Consider the following 24,436-nt stretch of genomic DNA (forward strand, 5'->3'; position numbering starts at 1 on the left):
CTTACTATTAAAAAGTCCAAGCATGCTCTGCTATTGTTTTCTACAAAGTTTCTGGAACACCATGCCTGGACTATCCTTCCCTTTTCTATGCATGCCTTTCCAATTTCATCAGCATAAGCTCAGGGAATACAAATTCATTTATTACTAGCCAAAGAAAAAACATAATTAGCAAAGTTAAAAATGTATAATTCATTCCAAAAATAAGGGAGAAATGACCTTCAGTGATTTTCTGCTATGCATTATATGCCCTACTGTTTTCCCTCCATTAGAGTGGATAATTGGGAATTAACCAGACTCACGTATACTTTAACAGCCTTCTCTCCCGGTATGGAGAGAGTAGGGATAGAATCTATAATCTGAATATTAGTGTCTTTAAATACAATATTCACCCCGGTATCTAACTGTTGTTCACATAGTGCTTATTTGCAAAGCTGAATTACTAGATGTATTCTAAAGGAAGAGTACCAATTTCTTGTCAGTTTACACTGCCGAGCGTTTATAAAGATTACAGATTAACTACTACAGATTAACAGTCTCCTCTACCCTTGCCCTTCTCCCCCAGCCCACGATTGTTTCTAATATTTACATCTACTGTGGGGTAGTGCTGGTGGCTCAGAATGGCTGCTGCTGTCTACCCTCCAGGTGGCTGCATTTCAACGGTCAGTGAGAGATCCCTATGGATGCAGTTTGTCAAACTCTATGGCCTCCTTCTGATGAAAAGCACTATCTAAATAATATCGGTATTGTCATTATTGTATCACAACAGTGCAGATGGTTGCAGTAAGAGGAGTGGAGGAAGTAACATGGACACCTAGACAGACACACACACACACACACACACGTGCACGGTAACACTTTCTCCCTCTCCTCTGCATCCCCCCTTCTTCCTGGAACTAGGGTGTTGAGTGGACCCCTTTCCCCCCCACCCATGAAAGAACTCTGCCAGTTTCCATTAGCCTCCAGTCTTCAAGCAGTTGACAAATTCCTTCCCTGGTGTCTGTTTCGGATGGTCCCCCACGACGTCCAAACCCTCTTCCTGGCCTACTGTGTCGCTCAGCCTTTTCCGTACTTTAATGATCGTCAACCAGCCATTCAAGTTCCTGCCTCTCTGGGCCTTCGCATCCTACCCAGTATGCTGGCCCCGAGCGGGAAGAAAACAAGCCTTCCACTTACGGAGCTCAGCCAGGGAAGGAGGAGGAGAAAAGGCTGAAGTTGATACACAATTCAAAAGCAAACAGGAGGGAAAACAGAACTTTTCTTATAAGGCCAAATAAAACATCAGTGGAGGAAACGAAAATGCGATGGCCTGCAAAAGGGGGCCAGTGTAGCCACTGGGCCATCAGGCACGACGCGCTCTGCGAGGAGGGAGCGGAGCAGCAGCAGAGCCTGTCCTGGCAGTTCCTGAGTTCTCAGTGGCAGGAATAAGAACTTGTACATATGGGGGTGGGCAGCGGGGGGGGGGGAGCACCCAAGCCTAATAAACTAATCTCAGCTAATGTAATGTTTATCAAGTTCCTCGGATAATGATACCATGCATGTGATTATCATCATCAAAACCCAATCTATGTTTTAAAAAGTTGCAGATGATTAACACAACATCAAGTTGTTGCAAACAATGCCTTAAACCCACACACAGACACAGACGCGCGCACACACAGCCACACGCACGCAGAACCAGGAGGTCCGCGTATTCTGTAGAATGAGGGAGGGTGCAGCTGTAGGCCGACAGCTTTCATATCCTCATTTGAATAATGTGTCCTGAATCTGTCACTTTATTCATTCTCCTTATGCTCAGTGTACTCTACATCAACAACAAATTAAGTTGTAAATAAGAGACAATCATCACTTTTGTTTTTAAGCAGCTACTGCATAGAGAATTTCAATGTACGCTCCTTTCGACAGGGGAAAAAAGAGGTGCTAGAGTTTGCTTTCATAAGCACAAATATGGGGAAACCAACAGAAACAAAAACAGAAACAGTTGACTGTTGCTGAGGGGAGGGGGAAAAAAAAGCATTCTCTAAAAGCACACCCATCGAGGACCGGCTGAAATTTCTTCCAAGAAGTTCCTAAGACATATAAAGACAGAGGCTAAGTTTCCCAGATCACACTGGAAACCCATGTGACTTCGGATACCAGCCTCCTGGTCTTAAGGGGCATGTTTGCCTGGCACGGCTTTCAACAGAAGGACAAGTGCATTGCATCAATTATAACACAGGGGTATTCATGCATTGACCTCACGCTCATCTCCACTAACTTCCAAGAGTTCAAATCACGACCGCATGCACAGAAATTGAAAAACGACTGATGAAAAATGTCCTTACCTTCACATCGGAGAAGTAGGTCTTCAGCATATTTGAGCTGGGATAACGGGTATAAAAGAACATGAGCTTTGCTTTTTTCAAGTGATTGGGAGACAATCCTTCCTGCATGTAGGAGGCATTTGGTTAAGGAAAAAAACTTTAAACACAAGCACCCACCACCCACTCCCCGAAGAACCTGGAGGCCCAGCAAGCAATTCTGGAAGGTAAATGGCACGGGCCACGGAGTCCATTACTACGTTGCTGCCCCTCGCTCAAAATGATCATCGCCTGTCAGGAGCTGCCAAGCGTCATGGTGAGCGCGCACAGGGAGGTTGCGGAATCTTGGCAGCTCCATGGCGAGGACAGCAAAATGTTCCCCCTGTTCGAGGTCCTTATGTTACCTATACGTTCACTTGTTGCTAAGGAGACAAATGCACCCAACATGTACTGTACAACTCTCATCGTGAGTTTTTTCCTTCTTTGCAATTACAGATGTTTGTTCTTCTCTCCACACTCTGCAGTTTACATCAAATTATCCTAACGTGCGTGAAAATATAAAATGCATTATTCTGAACACTGTCAGGCAAGCTTCATGTTTACCTTTTAGTGCTAATCTAATGGAGCATCTTGACTCACTTTCTTCCTATCTTATTATTATATCCTTTTAATTGTTTCCCTTTAAATAATAGCTAAAACTTGGGAGGGGTAGTTTTGGCACAGAGAGCTCGGGGGGGGGGGTGTCGCTTTTGTTAAAGCACCGATCCCAAACCGAATACCATTCGCCTCTCCTGGATTTATAGTTAAGTCCTTTGAGAGTGGCACACTGGTTGGGGCTAACAAATCAATAAATGTGGGTTAGCAGATCAATAAACGGCCACTTACCCAAAATAAGAAGGCCTATTTATCTGGAAACATCATTACCTTTTAGATCTGTAAACAGAAACAACTAAAACAGTTCCCAAGAGAATGTGAGGCTAACCATAACAATCCAGGCTTCCTGATTCTCCCCCGGATTCTTGGCACTCCTGGGCAGGCTCAGAGCTGGGATGGCTCTGGTCACATCTGTGCCGCAGCCTGGCCCTGCCATTTCCTCAGCAAATTAATGGCTTTATAATTTATCAGAAATGAAGATGCACGTGGAGAAAATCAATGTGGTCCCCCACAAGGTCAATTAAGGGTCCTTCCTAGAAGCTTCTCTAAGGATTTTCTCTTAAAAGAGAGTATGGGAAAAATAAGGAAGAAAAGAAAAGAAAATCTGCACTTGTGTGCGCGCGCACACGCTCGCGCACACCCGTTTTACTATGCAACAAAAAATGCCACACCTGGTGAAAAAGGTAAAAAAAAATACACGTATTTAGGAAAAGTCAAGGTTTCTAAATGACCTCCATCAAGACCAGCGTGACCAGTCTTAGGAAGAGAGAGAGCAGGAAATTAGTAGAGAAGCATAATCAAATTCATGCTGATAAGCTCTTGACTACTTATAGCAGGGAGTTTAACCAAATATTCTGCGGAGGATTGGCTCAATTAGCATTCCCTTTAACATCATGGGATGTTTAAAAGATCACCTTGGTTTGTAAATAGAAGTTCAATCTTGTGCTCCCCCTGCCACGGACAACACAGACTGAAGAAAGAAATTTCGATTTTCTGTCTGTAAGCCAAAGCAGCTTAACTGAACTTGTGTTTTTGTTTCAGATCCTTAATGATCACAAAGACGATAATTTATGACTGACATACTTCTTGTGCCAAGGAAAGAGCTGAAAGGCCCTCCAGTAACCTCCATTAGACCGGTAGAGAAGACTAAAGGAGCCCAGCACACTTCAGGACCATCTGTCCAAATGGGTAAGTGAAATAATAGTGGCAAGCTGTCTCATCTTGCCTTGTGATAAGAGTTTTTAGGCAAGTCCAAACTTCAGCAGACATTCTCAGATCTGGGTTCTAGTCTTTTCTTCAGACGGCCAGATGAAAAAACAACCTTGCACATTGAATTACTAGCAGGGGAAAAGTCCCGAATGGTTAAAAATGTGGTCTCCTACAAAATACCCCGTTTTGTTGTGGTTCTCTGTGATGGAGCTACCAAAACTTCCTGACATTCTCCATACGCTTAAATTATGCTTCGATGTTTTTAGCTCTTTTCATTAAAAAAAAAAACAAAAAACTATCCATCTTATTTTGATCAGGATTTAGAAGCTTTTTATTTCATGAAAAAAATATTCTGATTCGAGTGTCTCAAGTCCGTTTTGCTTTAAAATGTTTCCTGTTGGTAGTACTTAAAATTGATCAGTTGAAATGGAACAGAGAATAAATCTTTATCTCTTGCTTATTGTGTAATTAAGATAAAATTCCCATAAAATATATGTTTCTAATAAACTATTAAAAATAGCTAATGAAACATTTAAAAGCCAACAGTTAGATAATCCTTTTTTTTCCTCCTCAAAATAAATCTGAACTGACCAATTGGTTAATTTCCCTTTTAAGTGCTTGTGCTGAAAAGCAACTGTTCTTCCAAGAAAGCACTAGCTGTTTCCAGGATACTTACACACGCACAATGACTCATGATGGAATAGATTCAGTAAACATACAGCTGTACTGAACACGAGCTAAGCTCCATTCAAGGCCAGGAAAGAAAATGAGCACAAATAAATATTAAGGAGGTAAGGGGGGGGTGGGGTGAGGGGGATGGAACGCAAACAAGATCTGTCCCAGCAGCTCATGTGGCTTTGCCTCAATTCTCTTAGCCATAGCTTTGTGAAGACAGATGACATTCAATTCTATGTGTAATGCAAAATAGACAATAACTACTGAAACTTGAGACAGCTGCCAGGTGTAAAAAAAAAAAAAAAGAAAAAGAAAAAAAAGAAAAAGGAAAAAAAAAAGAAAAGATGATAAATCCATAAATTAATGAAAGACATCTGCTCAGGAATAGAAAAGATCAGAGAAGTAGGATACTGCAGCTGAACCTGAAGCCGGGTTCAAACAACCTGAGATTCTGAGTGTTGTCTGTTTACCAAGCACAATATAACCTCACCTACCCAACAGTGGCAGGGGGGGTGCAGGGACGGCAAAAAGGCAAATGCAAGAGCACATTGTGAGGGCTGGAGGAAGCGAATTCTTTTTTTTTTTTTTTTTCCAATTGAACTCCGAATTGTGGCTAGAGATTGCACCAGCTGGCACTTCCAACCAAATTGGATTGCGTTTACTTACTTACATTTTCTAAAATGCTCTGAAACCCAAAGAATTTTGAGCTGTCTCCTTATGCTCTGACTTGCTGTTTCCAAGAGGATTTCTCCCTCAAGTGGGGAGAGATCTAGACTGTCTCATGTAATCAAAGCGATAGGACAAGTTGTTACTCCATTAAGAAGTTGAATGCATAAGATGTGTCACTTATGGAAATTAAAATAAAGAATTTACTTAATAATTTTTTTGGGGGGTAGGAACACAGAGTCTCTCATATAAATGCTTTCCCCATAGCTAATACAGCTAATAGGATTACTGTGGCCCCCCAAGACTTATAAAAATGTCTATGGATTATTTCACATATTAGAAATTCATTTTTAATCTATGTTTTCCAGTTGGATTTTAGTTTCAAATTACCAAATTTCCTTTCCTAAAGTTGAAGTGTTTTAAAATTCTCCCCAAAAGCCAAGTCAGGGACGCTGGCTGTCACAGGAAACAGGCTCAGTTTCTTCACCTGCACATCTTAAGGGCTCATAAGACTGCTCTCCCGCTTCAGCGGGCTGCATGCAAATGTCTGAGGCCTAAACAAGGCTATTTTTCTTGAGATGCAAAGAGGATGAATGACAAGGAACATCATGAAGAAAAACAATTGGCTGGCTGTTTCTTTTGGAATTTGAATAAAACTTAATATTTGATTAAATAGATTCATTTGCAAAGATACCGAACACATTTTTTTTTTTTTTATATCCAAGACGTGAGCTCCAGGAGCAGGTGCACTGACATTGAGTTCAACGTGCACACGTTCACTACTTCCTTTCGATTAGAAAGGGTAACGAGGTAGGGCGTTTATATAGATTACATATGCTTCGTGTGCTGAACTTAGAATGGATTTATCTGATAAGCTGGTGCCCTTAATAGTTCTTATCTTGGCTACTTTATTCAAAGAAGCAGATGATGCCCTTTGAAGTGGGAAAGACTCATTCCTTCAGAATTAAATTATTCATTACTATTTGAAAAGCCATGACGACAAATAAAAACATAATAATGACAATCAGAGAGGTATCATTTCATCCCATTTCTACTGGTGTCTATTGAATTTTTTTCTAGGAATAACTGTGCTGCAGGTTCTAAGATGGCCTTATAGACCTAAAACTGACACCACTCCTTAGGATTCCAGGGAATTCTTTAAACTAAAAGCTTGAGAATTTTGCCTATACGCCATCGGGTAAATCAAGGGAAGAACTCATTGCCATACAAGGATGAAGACAGGAGACAAGTGGACCCAGTCTCCCAACAAACACTCCGATCCTCACTGGCTTCAGAATCGTGTGGATTATAGAAAGGGCTGCTTGCCTATCTTCTTCCTGAGAAAGAATGTATCAGTGGGATAAACCATTAAAAGTACAGCTTGATCGAGGGAAAAGATACAGAGGATAGAAGGCCACAAGGTGGAAAATGTAATCATTAACTGCAACAAGAGGCCAAAATTGTTTAGCTCCATGAAAGAAACAGCTCCAGGTGTAAGCAACATTTCATATGAACACAGGTGTTTCCAAGCCATCCCCGTTGAACAGACTCTTCTTATACTGGTAGGAGAGGGAAGTTATTCAGCTGAAGAAGCAACTATATTCTCCTTAAAGCCTTTGATATGTATAGAAATAAAAGGAACTTCTTTCAATTCAAATCCTCTAAATTCCTCAGGGGATTTGGGAGAGTGTGAGATATAATGTAGCCAACACTTAAAGCAATCTAAAAGATTTTTTTCCTAGAAGACCCAACTTACTTAAAAAAAAAAAAAAAGGCACAGGAATAATGATCTGGTTACAATGAAAAGTCTAATAAAAAAAAAAAACCAAAACAACAAAAAAACCATAAACTGGTTAAAGAGTTTAGTGTGCACTTATGGGACTTTGAAACCTGGTTTCAAATATTCCTCAAAATAAGTATGTCCCTTTCCTCTGAGTGTGTGTGTGTGTGTGTGTATGTGTGTGTGTATGGGGGGGTGGAAGGGAGAGAAACAACCCACCATCATGACTACTGCCTTCAAAACGAAGTAAGATAGTGTCTAGCAATAGGGTCTAGTCCTGGACCTCAGCCTTGTGTGAACCTCAGAAGATGCTCTTCCTCCCAAGGATAGATAACCATTCCAGGCACTGCATTTTCTTGCTTGGCCTTTCTCATCCCCAACACTACTGGCAATCATTTTGACCAATGTTTACTGCCTGTTTATAATGGTGCTTGGCGCAGCTTTGATTCATGGCTGGTAGATTACATCTTAGGTCTTTGAAAAGGTAGAAGTTAAATCAGCAACCAAACCAAGACTCAATTTCTGTTTATATATCTAAGACCTCAACATCTTTATCTTCCTTCCTCTCATGACATTATTCTCTTCTTCCTCACTGTGGAAAGAGACTGTGTTTAAGTACCCCAAGTGGGTCTCATACTTGTGGCTCACCTTATCAGAAATCTTCACTACTGTCCTGAGAGCTGGTTAGAAGAACAGCCTTCCCGACATAGAAAAATGCATTTCCACCATAGCTGGGACTTTGCACTTACGTGGCAGCCTCTGGAGTGGGCTTAGATACTAAAATGTCAATCTCTAGTCATCAGGACAATTGCTCAAAATCCTCAATTTAGCAACAGCCAACTTAATTGCTAAATTTTATGTCCATCTGGCAATTGATTATAAAAGAAACATGCCTCTACCTGCCCCCAAATGCTACTATTCGACTACCCCAAAACACCAACAACCACAAGATTTTTAAAAATTTACTGAAAGTACCAATTTACAGAGGGGGAAAAAAAGTCAGTTAAAAATAGCTGGAGTTCAGGACAGGTCTAATAAAAAATATAACTGGCATCTCTACCTAAAAGTCAGGTTCAAAATATAAAAGGGTCATTAAAAAAAAAAAGCCATTTTTAAGTTGAATACAGCTGAGTTTTATATTTAATTGTGCTCTCTCGCTTTCCAAAATAATTTGCTTTGTGTATGTTAGGACAAAAGATTTCTGTGTATGGCTGAACAGAGGTTAATCATGCATAGAGACAGCTGCACCAGACCCAAAGAACAGACCTTGGGTGGACGAGAGAGAGAGAGAGAGAGAGAGAGAGAGAGAGAGAGAGAGAGAGAGAGAGGCCAGTGCCGTCTGAATAAATCAGTACCTGTATATTTCCTTAAAGAAACATCGACAACGACAAACCACATCTCACTTAAAGATTAGAGAGTCTGACTCCCCCCCCACCCCCACCTCCATTTTTCTCCCACTGAAGCCTCCCACCAATGAAGTGCTCTTTGTAAGATTTAATCAGGTCTTCTTTACGGGGCCCAGGAGCCTTGCAGATGGTTTAAAGGGAGAATTCTTATGGAATCTTAGGGACCTCAAAACTGACTTTTCTCTTAACTCCATTATAAAACCTAACACTTTAAAAAAAAACCTGATAGAATTCAATATTACAATGAGATTTTTTTGTCCATCTCTGACTCTACTCCTAAAAAAAAAAAAAGAATACAGGAAGAATAGCAGAAAAAGCACTGCTGGAAAAGCACATATTAAACACCAGCTCTCTGAGGCAATTAACAACTTGTGAAAGTTGCAAAGATGGGGGTTTCCTGTGAAGCTTTTGTGCAATCAGAAGAGTAGCACGTGTGCTGATAAAAGCCTATTACTCTCAATAATAGGAAAGACTGCATTCCTAAGAAGATACTAATCTGCGTTATTTCTATATATTGTGGAAACCTGACCTTGGGGGAAGCCTTTTTTTGTTTTGTTTTGTTTTGTTTTCCTCGAAGGGAAAAGAAAAGGATATTGCACTTCCCGAATAAGGTGAGATTTCGGACATGTCTTGAAGATCGCCGCACTCGGATTTGATGAGCGACAGGGAGAGCCCTTCTGCGGTGCTGGGTGGGTGTGCTGGTGAACAAGGATGGTGGCTCAGGTGGTGGGATGACATCTTGGTCCTCAGACTCGTGGTCTCCCTAGTTAAGTCTAAGGATTCAGGAGAGGCTCTGTCTTTTCCCGAGAAGGAGCCGGAGGGAGCACCTAATGGACTCTGAAATGGATAGGCCATCAGGGGAAGGGGGAAAGGGTGGCGGAAGGTGGACGTGGTGAAGCCCGCGGTGGCGGAGAGAGGCGACTGGTGCAGGGGCTGGTGGTGGCCGCCGGCGGGGGGGCCGGAGGCAGCCTGGTCGGAGGAGTTTTTGCGGACCACCAGGGGCAGTGCTTCTGTCTGGTCTGTGGAGCTGGGCATCTGCACGTTGCCAAAGGTGTCCAGGGGGTTTGGAATGATGACGTCGCCAAAGCACTGCAGGCGCTGGTTGGCGGTGTGGAAATTGTGGTTCTCCCCGTTGACGGCGAACCTGGCCTGGGGGATCTGGAGAGGCGGGAAGACCTGAGGAACCTGGCGGGAGGGTTTGGCTGAAAAGACTTTGACCACAGTGTCCACAACTTGCGACATGGCAGTGTTCAGTTCCTGCTTCAAGGTCTCGGCCAAGTGTTTGCCTTCTGGTTGTAAGGAGTTTGGCCCGTGATCTCTTTCTTTGTTGTTGCCTTCTCGCTTCGGCTTGTTTTCCGCCAGCTCCTGCTCCCTGATCAGGGCGCGGGCTCGGTCGATGAACTGTCCGGGGTCCAGCTCGCACAGCTCATTATCTGACCGCCCCACGGAGTCCTGGGCCCTGGCGTCCAGGATCTCGGAGCGCATGCTGTCTTCAGACAGGTTGCCATCTTCGTCATTTTCAGAATCGGTGCTGTCATAGATTTGGTAGAACTTCTCCTGCAGCTGGCGCAGCTGTTTCTGCATGTCCTCCAGCTGCTGCTTCAGCTGTCGGCGCTCCTCTCGCTTCTGTTCTTTTCGGGCTGAAACCAGCTGCTGGAAACTCTGTTGCTGCTGCTGGGGCAGCTTCTGCTTGCGTTTGTTTTCTCTGTAACTTTCTCGGGGACTCACAGACTGCGGGGCCATCTCTCTTTCATTTTCATTGCCCCTTAATGCCACACTGGGGGAATGGCTCATACCCCGAATGATATTCTCCACCCGGGCGCGCTTTGCTCTCAGGTGCTCATCACATAAGCGATCCATATCAAACTGGCTCATAGTAGGCCTGCCAAAAGGGGAAAGACACTCTGGGGGGCTGTCTCTTGAAGAGTTGCTGCATATATCCTCCTGATGTATTTCGGAGCCTGTGCTAGAGAGACCGCTGGCTTGGAAACTGGGCTCCGTGCCACCATTTTTGTTCATGTTATTTTTCAACAGCTGGGAAATTATGGTTGCTCCTGGAAAAGGCATCATGGCATCTTCATACGAGTTCGCCCTCTTCAGCAGCTTGCGGAGTACATTTGACTTTTCCCCATCTGCATGCTGCACCACTGAATACTCAACATCCTGCTCAGAACCTTGGGGATTCATGGCACTAAAAAACGTTGCTCTTGCCTTAGCAAAAAATGCAGATGCTGTCCCTACCGTCCTTTTCACTCCAATGTCAACTCTTCTCCTCTTGGTTTGCCGGCTTAAGAGGGCTGTGCTGTCATGGTCAGGCATCACTGGACAGTTATTGTGCCATCTTCAAAAGCTCGTCAGCTGGGCACAGCTCAAGAATCCCGGGACCCTGGCCAACAGAACAAAAGGACTGATGAATCATTTTCTTTAAATTTCTCCAAATTTCCTGACCTCAATCCTGAATCAAATGCAAAATGCATAGGCTCTGGGATTTATGGCACATTACAATTATTGCAATTTATTATGCACTCTGCTTGAAATGAAACATTTTTAAATATTTCTGCTCCACTGGTTTAAGATGGATTAAGATTAAAAAAAAAAAAAGCAAAAACTGCTTAAGCACCAGTAATATGATTCTCTTTCACAAATGCTTAAAATGATACTGTTTATCTTCAGAAGAAACAGTAGATTATAAGAACACAGCCTCTGACGACCAATTGATTAAATTTTGGGCATTGAGATTCATATTATAAAAGAAGATGAAAGTGGTCTATACTTAAGAAATAAGGTTCAATTTTGAGGCTGTGTGAAATTTGGATGAAAAATTCCATTTCTGAATTAAAATTATTGTGGTTTTAATGCTATTAAAGGAAAAAGACTTGAAAATAAATGCAAATACTTAACACGCCCCCTTTATTAGTGAATTTTAAAATATTTTTGTCATATGGGAAATGGGAAGGACAACACCCCCATCAGCATCTTTCCAATATAAATGGTCAATTTAACATTGAAATAAATGCACAAATACTCATTTTACAAGTCTGCTTATTTAGCATAGATATGCATTTTTATTAGTAAAATTGCATTCGAAAATGGTATCTGTTGTTAGATTTTAAAACAAGTGTGAGAATATTTATACATTTTCATGATGTCCTTTTGATGACTTAAATTATTACAAAGTTGGACTCAGTGCAAAAGAAGGAATTGTCACAGTTTAGAAATCAATATGTGGAACAAGAAATTGAGTTAGGCAAGGGTAAATACATCTTCAGTATCGGTTTTCTTCTGTTCCAATCTGCCAAAATAATACTTCAAATGCCTAAGGAAACTTTAACATACACCATTTGTGAATCGTATTTCTTATGGCAAATTAAAGAAAAAAAAGGCAAATAAAGGAGAAAACATCCTTTCCATTTTGATGGAAAGCATCCATCAAAATATATGAGAACGAGAAATATCTTCTCTGCATATGAACTTCCATTGTTTCTTGAGGACACAATATAAAAAAAGAATATCCTTCCTCACATTTTATAAAAGGCACTTGACATATTTTGTGACTTATTACCTAGTGAGGCTAACCCCAAATTTTGTGTCAGTATAAGATGCGGCATCTTTTTGCTTACAATTAACATTTTATGAAGAAAATGAAAATATTTTTTTCACACAGGGTTTATCTAATATTAAACTTCACGTTTGCTTAACAGAGCACATCTTCACAATAACAGGGTCTATTGCCAAAGGCAGCGTGCAGAGTGTTTGGAACAGCTCCCATCTCTTTCGGTTCACCTGTAAAAACATCTACGTGCTCCCTAGGACTGCATCTGTGGCTAGTTTTAAAGAATGACTATCCATGCAAATAGGCATAATTTCAGCATGAAATAACCTGTAAAAATCAAGAAAATGCTCAATGCTTAGATGACAATGTGTGGGTTTTTAATTTTTTTTTTTTAAGCAACAAAGATTTCATCCTGCATTCCTTGTTCCTGGTTTCTATATGAAGATACAACATTTTTTTTTAAAAAAGCCTGTTTTAGAGTATCATGCAAGCACTATGATGCTTCTTTATATTTTTTGTATGCTTAAAAATAAAATACTTTTTGTATGCCCCAGGATAAAATTTCCTGAAGTCGGAATGGAAACATACCTTAAGAACTTCAATACTGGGTTCCAAATCGGTTTCAGAATGATTTTGAACCCCCACACCTCAACAATAAAACTGCGTTCAGAAATACAAAAATGCAATGACAGATATTTCACTGACACGTAAGATCTGATAAATCCAGTGTAGTCATCAGGTGAGAAAAAGAAAAAGACCAAGACAAACAATAAGAGGGATGAATTATTTCAAAGCCCAGAAAGACTTGTACACTGAGGGTAGGTCTTTGCAAGGAGGACTTTTTTGTGTGTCTATCAGCTTTCTGAAAATAGAGTTCATTGCCATTATTTAAAAATTTTACCTCTTTTCTTTTTATGTGCAAATCCTTTTCTCTTTAATATCACCTGAAAAACACATGAGTCTCCCATCAAAATGTTGAACAAACTTTCTTTTTCTTCCTCTGTTCATCTTAACACCCAGTCGGGATTTTCCTCCTACCCATCCTTGCTAGGGGAAGAGCATCTCTGCAACAGAGGCTCAGAAGTGACAGGCTGGTGTAAGAGATGAGCACGAGGTCATCCCCAGGCATCCTTCCTTTCCCAACTGCCATTTACCTCTGCGTCAACTGCACTTCCTCTCAGCTAGCTTAGGTACCAACAGCTGCATCCCTGTCTCATGCCCAAGCCAAGAAGAGGGCTGTGTTCTTCCTAAGGTGGAAAGACATGAACCTGTCATCTTCCGTGGATAGTAAATGTTAATTAAGCATGCTTGTTGGGTCTTTCAAGAACAAAATAGCCTGTAACTTCCTTCAAATTCACCAAACGAAACTGATTTTTGCAACCCCCTTTTAACCAGTCATCATTTTTAGATTAGATAATGATTTGCTTTCTGTTTGGGGCTAAGAGAATTTAAATACTTTCAGGTCTTGTCAAATGTCCAGCTGAGACGTAACAAATAGGACAAGACAAATAGGAAAAATTCTTTATTCCACTAAGATAAGGCATTATATTAATAGGCACAAATAAATCCATCTCTCCATATAGCTAAGACCTAAAACTTAGAACTAAAGGTATAGCAGTAGTACACACTGGGACCATAACCCATGGAGGCATAAGAGGAGATTAAGTAATTATAACTGGTTGACGTAATACTTCATAGCATCTTGATTCATAGACAAGATCTATGTGTGAACATATGTACCACATAAAAAAATGCATTGTTAAAGACTCTAATAGAAATTAAATCACTTGAAAACACTTTTAAAGGTGCTTCCATGGATTTCCCAATTCAGAATTTAGAGAATGCTATGCACTGACTTTATGACTGATACCAACCTGTTCATTAAGATTTGTAAAAATTCCTTTATTTCTCAATATCTGTACTAAGCCACAATGTTTCAACTACAATTATTATTGACTTTTATTATATCTTAATCTTAACATCAATTTTGAGTTTAACCAGGCAATAGGAAACCTTTTGATCAGCACTTGTGAACATTAATATAAGCAAGTATGCAGAAAAAAATACTGATAGAGAATTTGAACCCAAATGGATTATTGTTTGGATACACATTTTCTATTCCTGTAAACTCCTCTTTAATTGGTATGAAAACCCATATCGAATATTTTTAGGGTTCAATATTTTGCCATACATTTGGTATCTTACTACACTAATGTTTTAATAATTCCTATACGATAAATATCTTGACATAGCAGATTCCTCCCAGAAAGAGATAAGAATCCACATCCAGGTATAATCAAGTCAGATTTCAACTACTTCAAAAGATTTATTAAAATCTGAATTATCTGAAGAATGTCAGATAATATAACATGGAGAATCCTACGGAACCTGGGGGCTTCATGTTAGAAAAGAATGTTCAGTGAAGAATTTCAAAGGAACACTGCAGTGTGTGAAGTAGAAAGTGGTTAAGTGTTCTGCTTTAATAAAGAAGTTATTTGGGGGAGGGGAGCACAACTTTTACCGGATCTATCTGGTGTCCAGATTCTGGACAAAGAAGTGTTCATTATAGTAATTATCCAAATAGTTCAGACAAATCTTTTATGAGACAGGGGGAAGTGTAAGGTTGGCATGGTTTCCTGTTTGGATTACTTAGATTATCTGTCTTTGTGGATAAAATTATTCGAAGAAATTGCTCAAACCTATACTTTACTTCTTACAGAAAACCTCTGAATGGGCCTCTAATCTACTTGGTCAACCTGGTTATGAAATTTCAAGTGGGCTATCACTAACAAAGAACATTTTAAATCCATCAGAAAATCAGAAATTCAAGGGGGGAAATGAGATGATTTGATTGAGGTACTCCCCACCAACCCCACCAAACCACTAAGCTGCCCTCTTCACTGTATTCAAGAGTCCATTTCTGCCAATTAGCAACTTTTCCTTCAGACATGGTTCTGCTTATTGTAAGGTTAAGAAAGCGTTTTATGTTTAGTTTGAAGAACCCACTTGACACAAGTTAATACTTCAGCTAAGATTGTATTGTCAAATCTTGTATCAGGCTTCAAAATTTCCTATCATAATAGAATTCTCAAATCACAACCATTTCACTGAAAATTCCTCCATCCTATCAAAAATTCCATACATTTTTCACCTGCAAAATGAGCACAGAATATTTTCTGAGACATGCCGAAAAGATTCGTTTGTACTTATTTAAAAAGCAGTAATTCACCAAATTAGTAAATAAAAGAAATGATCTCAAGAAAAAAAAAACACTTACGCTTTTTTCTTTTTGTAAAACACTGAAATACTCTAAATGTCCTTTGAAGCTTTAGAGGACACTAGGCGATAAGGTTTGAGAAATTCCTTACGTATGTGTCCTTTCCGGTTTATACAGGTACTTAATTAGAATCCAATAACAGTAACATATCACGCACAATCCATCTTCATATTATAAAACCAGTAACATTTTATAATTTCTTTGTTAATCCTAAACCTAAAAATTCCTTATATTACCAGATGAAAATGCAAGACAATCCCTGAAATCATATAAGAAATTCACCAAAAAAGGCCTATTTGCACTTTGAACAAATGAAGAGCAACCCTGGCAGCTAGCTCACGTTTTAAGATCGCAAGTGCTACTTATTAGAGGAACCACGCTAGGAAATGAATAAAGTGAGAACAAAGATGCATGTTATGTATGCATGACTTTTTTTCCCCCACAAGGTAATAATTAAACTAAACAGAATTCTGCATAATGGACACATAAAAATATCAGTAAGTACCAAGCGCACATAACTTCTATTAAAAATAAAGCAAACGGACATATATCCATAGAGGACATGAAAGAACTTCGAAGGCATCCAAGGAAGGTCTTGGGGGGGGGGGACTTGATCAGTTGAGGCTAAAGAGAAAACACACGCACTGTCTTATTTTCAGGAAACAATGATCATCACCCAAACAGCAAAACCAACCAATGAAACCGTTCGCCATCTAACCTATTTCTATGTAACACAAGAAGTAGCCTGCTTAAAGAAAAACTTAAAAGGTCAAGTTTGAATAATCCAGCTATAGTGCTTACATTGAATTCTCAGCATCTTCCCTCAACATCCAGCCACAGTCCTTCCCTTCCCTTATTTTGCCATTATATAGACAGGTCCATGTTGTAGCATATTCGGTTAACCCGAATGTTCCTCTTTTCCCTCCTCACCACACACAGCTCATTTCATTCTGAAAATACTCAGAAGTTCTTGCAAGAAACTCTTCACAGAGCTGACTGCCTGCATCTTGCATCAAATAGAAAAGTGCAGTTACCTCTCACGTACTTGAGATTTTCCTTCTCCATCAAAGTAATAACTAGGACATCTGGCACATGTCTGGTACAATGACAGGCTCCTTCTACTTTATGAGAGTATTTAACATATGACTTGAAAGAGTTTAGGCACATACCTATTCTTTCTGGGCAGGGAGAAAGCATGCTAAAAAGATAAGCTTTAACAACAGTAACACTTTCAAATGACTTTGGTATTCTTGGCAGTTACACACACCACCCATGGCTGCCCGAAACACACAGGCACACAAAAGACGGCTCTCTCCCACCCCCCTTCGGCACCACAGACCTGGGAGATAGGCATAAACTAGAGAGGCAAGCAAAGGGAAAGTCAATCTCCCTCCACCTGCTGCCTGAAGTGGGGGTACTTTCAGCTGCCTGGCAGACAGAAGTCTGGGACACAGCCTCAGCAGCAGCCTGCCAACATCCTTAAGAAAAATAAACAAACACAACCAACTCGCCCCCCACCCCCCAAGCAAAGAACTCACATGGCAGGGCTCAAACCATAACAACAGCCCAGTTCCCATTAGCCCGGACAATCCTATTAACCAGGGCACCCATAAATTCATAAACCTCAGCAAGCCTGGAGCACGCATTGTGGTCTGGAACCGTACAGACACACACAGACACAGAGGAAATTTGCACCTGTCTTTCTTGACACAACACACCTGTCAGGCCCTGCCCATGCACAGCATTCTACTAATAGACCTCTGCCTACCTAGTTTAGGAAAGGAAATTATTTTTTTGTAAGGGAGGTTATAGGTGGGAGGGAAGGAGGGTGGAAGGAAGGGGGTGAGGGAAGGGGGGGCAGAGGGAGAGAGAGAAAGGGAGAGAGAACAAGAGAAGACACTTATAGCCTTGACTTTGGGAGAAGGCCACCCTGTGCTTGCACTGTTTTTATAAGCTCAAGGAGACGACACAGACCTTCTTGGAAAAATAAAAGCAAGCAGGTGAGTTCCCAGCCTTCCCCCAGGCGGAGTAGGGTTCTGGATTGCCAAGAACAGCAGTTTCACACTCCAACCTGCCTCCTTGGGCTATTTAAGACTATCGCCCAACCCCTCCTCCTCCTCCTTCTCTGCCAGCTCTCGACTTCCGAAAAAAGCTGAGAAGTGGCGGGAGACGTGTGAGTCTCTCTCGAAAGCGACTCCCCCTTTACCTCCCTCCCACCATTCCACGCCCCCCCCAACTCCAATCCACACTTTCCACCAACGTTCAGTTTTAGCAGGAGTAAGTGGCTGGCCCGCCAGAAGAACCAACAACTTGTTAAACTGGACTTTGGGTGATGTCTCCCCGCCAACGCCCCCCCCCCGTACCCCTCCTAGTCTGTTCGGCCAAGATAGCAGCTCTTCCCGCCCTCCTCACCATTCTTCCCAGTAACAATTACCCTCACCTCTGTTCTCCTCACTCCCCAGACCTCCGAACTGGGGCAGAACTGCAGGTACCACCCAGACAAGACCAGATCCGAGCAGCCCCGACAGCACCGACTGCCAGCGAGGTCTGCGAGAGTCTTCGCCTCGCAGATCCGCAGCCCAAGAACATCCCCTACCCCCACCCGCACCGCGATCGCTCGGTCCCCCTGCGGCGCTCGGGCCCCATCCCTCCACCACCCCACCTCCTGAGGCTCCCGCCGCCGCCTTACCCAACTCAACTTGACCTAGCCCTGGTTCCTCCGAGCTCGGGAGAGGGGCGCCGCGCTGGTTTCCCGGGACCATCTCTCCACCGCTCCAACCCCGATTTCAACATTTCGGCTTCGACAGAGCGTTTTGCGAGGAAAGTAACAGAGCGCCCTCCTCCTCCCTCTCCCCTCCTCCCTACTCCCCAGCCCTCTGCTGGGGTTAAAAAGGAGAAGTGAAAGGTATGCAAATGACAAGCAAATTGGAAGAGCCTGGAAGAAAGGCAGCTATAATAAACAAGACAAAGAGAAAGGACGAGGGGACTAGCCCAGGAGTTTTAACCGGGGGAGACGGGAAGGATGAGGCTTGGCGGAAAGCAGGGATCCAGGCGAACAAAAAGCGACCCGGTGCCCCTCGCGGTCCTCTCTCCCGAGAAGAGAGGGCAGAAGAAAGAAGGAAAGGAAGCAAACGCCTCCTCAGAGCCCAGAAACAGTACACAAAAGGTGACAAGAACAGCGACAAGTCCAGCAGTATCAGCCTCCCCCGCCCCCCCATCGCCACCACCACCCCAGCCACCAGCAGGAAAGAGAAAGAAATAAAAGCCAAGCGGATCACTTACTCTTAGGAACTGGGAGGAGCGGAGCGCTGAGTTCCACGGAGGCTCCTGCTTAGAAACTGTTTAGAGGCTATTTTATTATGATTCATTTAAATAACACCATTTTCTCCTGGAAAAAAAAATGTTTACACGGGTATGAGTAATGGGAGTCTCTTTTCTTTTCTTCTCATTCAAGAACAAGCCAGGACAAGTGATTCTGGAAAAGGGGAGGGGACTGGCGAGGGGGAGACGATACTTACGCGGTGCAGAGGGCAGTGGGACCGAGCGTGGTTTTGCCGGCAGGGAGAAGAGAACACGCGCGCGCACACACGCGGCGGTGTCTTGCGGGTGATGAATGTGATAATTGGACCGGGGCCGGTGAGTGTGCGCAAGCGAGCGAGCGGGGCGAGCGGGCGAGGGAGAGGGGACGGAGGGAAGGGTGGGAGGGGAGGAGAGGAGAGGAGTGGAGAGGAGAAGAGAGGGAAGAAGAGGAGGCAGAGGAGAGCAGGGAGGAGCGGAGAGAAGAGAGGAGAGAAAGGAGCGAAGAAGAGAGGAGCGGCGGAGAGGAGCCGAGCGGAGAGGGAGCGGGCGGCCCGGCGAGAGCTCGTTTGCGCCGCTGCGCTTCCCCGGCTGCAATGGTGTATTATTTCAGAGCGCTCCCTCAGCTGAGGGCTCCGCTCCACAACAAGATTTACTTTAAGACACAGCTGAAGGAAACAGGAAGACTGCACGTCACAGTCTGACTGACGTACCCGGCCCCAGCACCCAATCGCGAGGCGCCTTCGGATTCAAGGGGGGATAGCGAGGCAAGAGAACTTGGGAGGAAAAAAAAATATAAAAGGGGTGGGGGGTGAGGGGCTGGGAGGAGAGGAGGGGAGAGGGGCCCCGCGCTCTCCCTCCCCCCGCCTCCATCCCCGGCCCCCACCCCCGCCCCCGCCCTGCCACCGCTTCGGGGCGACGGGATCGCCGCGCCGGGGCCGGAGCGAGCCATCTGCGGGCACTGTGCAAAGCGGGCAACGGCGCGAGCGGCGCTCGGCTCACACTAGCTCGTCCAGGACGCAGGTCCTTCCCCCCTCCTTTCCTTTCCCAGATACAGCTGATCCAGTTCCCCGAGTGGCCGAGCGTGGAACGGACTTGGGTGGAGGGAGGCACGGAAAAGTATACTGGAGAAAAAGTGGGGTTTTAGGGGTGGGGTGGTATAGGAGGAGGGAGTGGGGTAGTTCAAATCGTTCCACCTTTTAAATGATCATAGATAGTATCAAGAATACATGTCACCCTTGCTTCCTTTTAAGAGCGAGGTGGACAATAAAATACAGGTAGGTTTGGGATTAAAATAATGGGTGCCAGAGGTTTCACTTGGGCTCCGCTGCATCTGGTAGCAGACCGGTATTGGCTGAGTTCCAGTTAATCTCCCGTCAAAATTATTAGGAAGAAGAGTATTTGCCCTTGGTTATTTGGATTGTAGGTACAGCAGCCTTTTTTGGGGGAGGGATGTTGCAAACATTACCTCGCAATTACCCCTTACTAACTCACTCACCCCAGAATGACCAAAGAGACAGGGTTCATATAGGAGTACACAATTTTGACGCCTGGGGAACAAACTTTAAAGTTTATTAGGGAAGAAATTTCAAATGCTTAAATTTCGGGTTTCAACGTAAAGCTTATAGAAAATTCACTTTGGTTTGACATTTCCTGGATGAAAAATAACCAGCAAGATTTCTTTAGATAGTGCGGCTCTTAAAGAGCTCCTTGGGGGTTTGCAAGTTACAAATGCTAAAGGGCATTTCTAGCCGCAGCCAGAATGTGTCTTTCACCGGGCACGGTAAACGGCTTTTAATAAAGTAACCGCCTTTATGACCTAAAGATCCTATAAAAGCCAGGACTTACAAGCGCTGCGAAGCAGAAACATTCATACCTAGTCGATTAGACACTCCGTTTTTAGGTAGGATGGGGACAAGTATTTTTCGTATGTTCCTCGAATTCAGGCGGATCAAAGGTTGAATGACGTTGGTTGGGACGACTGAGTGTTTATGAGGTGTGTTACAAGTACACTGGCCAACAACTACCCCATCTTCTGAAACACACACACACACACACACCTTTCCTAGGACGTTTACAATTTCAGCCTCAAATTCATCAAACTGAACAAGTCTTCTCTTTGAATAAGAATAGAGATGGTAACATGCCTGAGACTATACCCTGTAGGAAACTTTTGGCATGGGATTCAAACATTGAAAAGAAGAAAAAAAAATCAGGCTGGCCAGGGTAGGTATCAGGGATAAGAAAAGAGACTTGCCTGAGCATCCCTAGCCTTCATTCCTCCCTTTCTGCCGCCCCCAGACACTCCCTCCACACGGTTACAGAAACCACACAGAGGCACACAAACACTCCACTCACACTTCCAATGATCGGCTATTGTATCAAGTGTTACAATCGGGATGTGACAGTTTAGGCTGGGAACAGAAATAATCTATCAACATGCCCATTAGATGCAGGATGAAATAATGCTTCTATTGGTTGGGTCCTTTCGAGGTAAGCGGGTGTATTGAGCGCGGAAATGTGGGTTCTGTGAATGGATCAAGGCTACTTCCTTTCTTCTTTTCCGTCCTATTATTTTCTTTAAGTATTTGTACATATGTTCGCGCCAGCCCACAAATAAACTGGTAGGAGTAAAGGATATATTCCCTCCACACCTTAAAACCATATGCTCAGTTTGACATTTAAAAGGAAGGAAGGCAGGGAAGGAGGAGGGGGAGAAGGGGGAAGAAAAGGAGCCCAGAGAGAGAAAAGATTCAGAATCTGGACGGAAATGGCTTGAACTTTAGCCACAAGTTATGTCAATTGCACCTAGCGCTCGGATGCACGTTTTGCACACTCTACGCCCGGGAACCTGCGGCAGGAAAAGTTAACTGCGAACCCCAGTAAGCCCTCTGTCACTCCCGGGGGAAGGCAGGCCCGAATGGAAGTCGGGGTAACCCGCTTGGCNACAAGGAAGCCCCCCCCCCCCCCAACCAACGCAGCGGAGGCTCGCGGCTCGCCACGCTCTGCCGCGGCAGTTCGCAGCCCGCATTAGGGCGCAAGAAACGGCTGGTTGAAATAGGAGCGCGCGCGACGCTGGGCAAGCGAGCTCGGTCCGTAGCCCAGCTCCGTGAGCTACGTACGCGGAGCCCTGTCCTGTCCCCCACTGTCGGGGCGGCGTACAGGCCAGGCTCCTGGCAACCTCTCTTGCCCAAGCTGCGGCGCTCTCCCAGGTCTTGGGCCGCCCTAGAGCAAGGCGTGAGGCCCGAGCCCCCTATCTCTGGCGACTCCCGGTTTGTTTGCTGATAGGAGAGAAGCGATCAGTCAGGTCGGAGCCGAGAAGTCGCCTAGATATTGGCTCCATCTCTGAAACCAGCGGCCAAGCCTAGGGTCAACCCCTTCCTCCGCCCATTGGCAACACAACCCCAATAACTTAAAAGTTAATACAAGTTCCGACCGGTCTTCCAACAAACCTCACCCATGCAGACTGCATGTAGTTAATTATGGGAAGGGGGATATGCTGTGAGTTCTTAGTCAAACTCTAGCAGTTATCACTCATGTATCTGGTTCGGGGTTAAACACATTTTGACTTGACATTTCCTCGGTGTATTTCGGCCCCCTTCCACTGTTCTTTCAAAGCCCTTAGATGAAGGTAGAAAGGAAGACTGCATATAAGAAATTTAAAACCTTACAAAGAACCACCGTCAGATCCTAAACAAATCAATTCTGGGAATTTCAACCAGAGCAGCAGAGAGGCCAACGTAGGCGTGGATTTCGGGAGAAAGGTGCGGAAGATCCCTGCCTGGACACACAAACACACACAAAACCATCCACTCTCCACCATCACCACCACCCTGAAGAGGGGAAGAGAAAGAAAGAAAAACCAACTCCAGGGTGCAGGCCGGCCTGCTTGCGGCTGTCTAGAAGCGGACTGACCGCCATTCTCTCATCCCCCACCGCCCCATCCCCTGTGCCCAGTGTGACGCCAAGCCCAACCTGGATCTCTTCTGAATGGGGAGAAAAGTGAAATGCCACGAGATCAGTAGCAAGTAGCAGCTGCGGCGTTTCTCTCCTGGGAACCTCACTGCTTAGAAGCCTCCCAAGTGATGTTTGTTTAACCAACAGCTTTCAAAGTAAACAGAGGCCAAGCGCTGCAAAGAAGTTGAAATATAACCCTTACAAGAATTTAGGGCCGGAGTGCTGGCGGAAAAAGTCATTTTTTTAAGTAATAAAGCTTCCATCCCAAAGAAGGGTCCACCACAATGCCTAAAGGAAACTAGAATTATCATAAAAATATAAATTCATCGAAAGGATTCATTACAATAAAGTGACCTCCAAGAAAATCACCCTTCATCCACAAACACACACCTGCTGGGTTGGTTGTCAGTGAGGGAGGGGGCACACTACTAACTCGATTTTAGGGAAGTGGGCGAAAACAATCGAAGGGAGGTACATTCCCTGTCCCGGAGTACAGAAGAGTAGGCTGGCAGCTCTGCGCCGCCAACCCTGGCTTTGCCTCAGGCACCGAACTTTCCAATATCAAGATATTAACAGATGGTGGTGAGCACATGGAGGGCTGTTACTTACATAATCCAGCCACTCCGCCCGGCCGCGCTGAGCCCGGCAAGGCGTCCGCCAGGCCGCGCGCGCGCCTCCCGAGGGGTGCTGTTGCCCCCCCCCACCCCGAAATAGCGTGCCTTTCTCCAACCCCACCTGGCTCTTAGGGGTCTAGGATTTGGAGAGGTCGTGCTTTCAGGAAAACGTTCGCATCGATCGGGTTGAGCTTTACCTTCTTCAGTCCACAGCACTAAAGAAGCTGAAGACCCAAGGGCAGAGGGAGGCGGAGGAAACGCTTTCAGGGAGAACCGGACGCTCTCCCTCGGTATCTGGGGGTACCACGGGGTGGAATGTTCGCAATTTACATCCCTCCTTCTTTGGCTCAGATTAGCAGGTCTTTCCCAGTCACTGAAATACAAAGGCAGGCTCGGGGCCGCAGCTGAGGGGGAGCAGGGTGGGGTGAGGGTGTGAGTGCGAGGGGACGCCTCTGCACGCGGGGGCGCAGTGGGCAAAGTTACGCAAAGCCTCCGGGCACCGCCACACTCCCGAGCCTCTGCAGGTTTTCAAGCTCTGCTTCTTGCACCTGGGGAGTCCCTTTAGGCTGTGCGGCCGCCTGCTGCCTTCGCGGCCCCAGCCACCTCCCCCGCGGCCCGGTCCCTCCCGGTGTGCCTTGTGTACCTCCGCCCGCGTGTCGGGGGACGCGTGTGTTTGCCGAGCCTCTCCCTGACGGCGACTCCGGCCGCCGAAACCCGTGAGGAATACGCCTGCGTGGGTTGGAAAAGTTTCGGGTTGGGAGGGAAGGCTGGGAGTCGCCTCTCCTGGCACCCGGCGGGAGCGGGGCTGCCGGGCCGGCAGCTTCCTCCCGGTCTCCTCCTCCCTCCCGGCCCTTCCTTCCTCGCCGCGGCCCCGCGCTAGGTGTCGCGGCCTCTCGGCCCGGAGACCGCGAGCGCGAGATGCTGCGGCGGCGGCCCGGCGCTCCGAGCAGAGGGCACGCCCCTCCGGCCCGCGCGGGCCCCCAGGCGAGGGTCCGGGTCGCCCCGCTGGGGCCCCGCGGCCCTCGCCACCTCCAGGGCCGGAGCCCTGCTC

At 44.8% G+C, this 24,436-nt stretch overlaps 1 protein-coding gene across 4 annotated transcripts in view; it reads right to left on the minus strand.

The window, feature by feature from the left end:
- Nucleotides 1-19,528, minus strand: part of PROX1 (prospero homeobox 1) — a 52,228-nt gene extending 32,700 nt beyond the window's left edge. Inside the window, exons 1-4 of one of the 4 annotated variants that reach the window (XM_019801524.2) lie at nt 19,036-19,528; nt 18,800-18,905; nt 9,282-11,073; nt 2,322-2,429 (exon numbers count right to left, since the gene is read on the minus strand). In XM_019801524.2, coding sequence (XP_019657083.1) covers nt 2,322-2,429; nt 9,282-11,006 — 1,833 coding nt within the window. In that variant the 5' untranslated portion in view covers nt 11,007-11,073; nt 18,800-18,905; nt 19,036-19,528. The other 3 variants (XM_002920962.4, XM_019801525.2, XM_019801526.2) reach the window with 3 other exon arrangements.
- Between the last annotated feature and the right edge of the window lie 4,908 nt (nt 19,529-24,436).

The sequence above is a fragment of the Ailuropoda melanoleuca genome, chromosome 8 (assembly GCF_002007445.2).
Source record: "Ailuropoda melanoleuca isolate Jingjing chromosome 8, ASM200744v2, whole genome shotgun sequence".
Classification (NCBI taxonomy): Eukaryota; Metazoa; Chordata; class Mammalia; order Carnivora; family Ursidae; genus Ailuropoda; species Ailuropoda melanoleuca.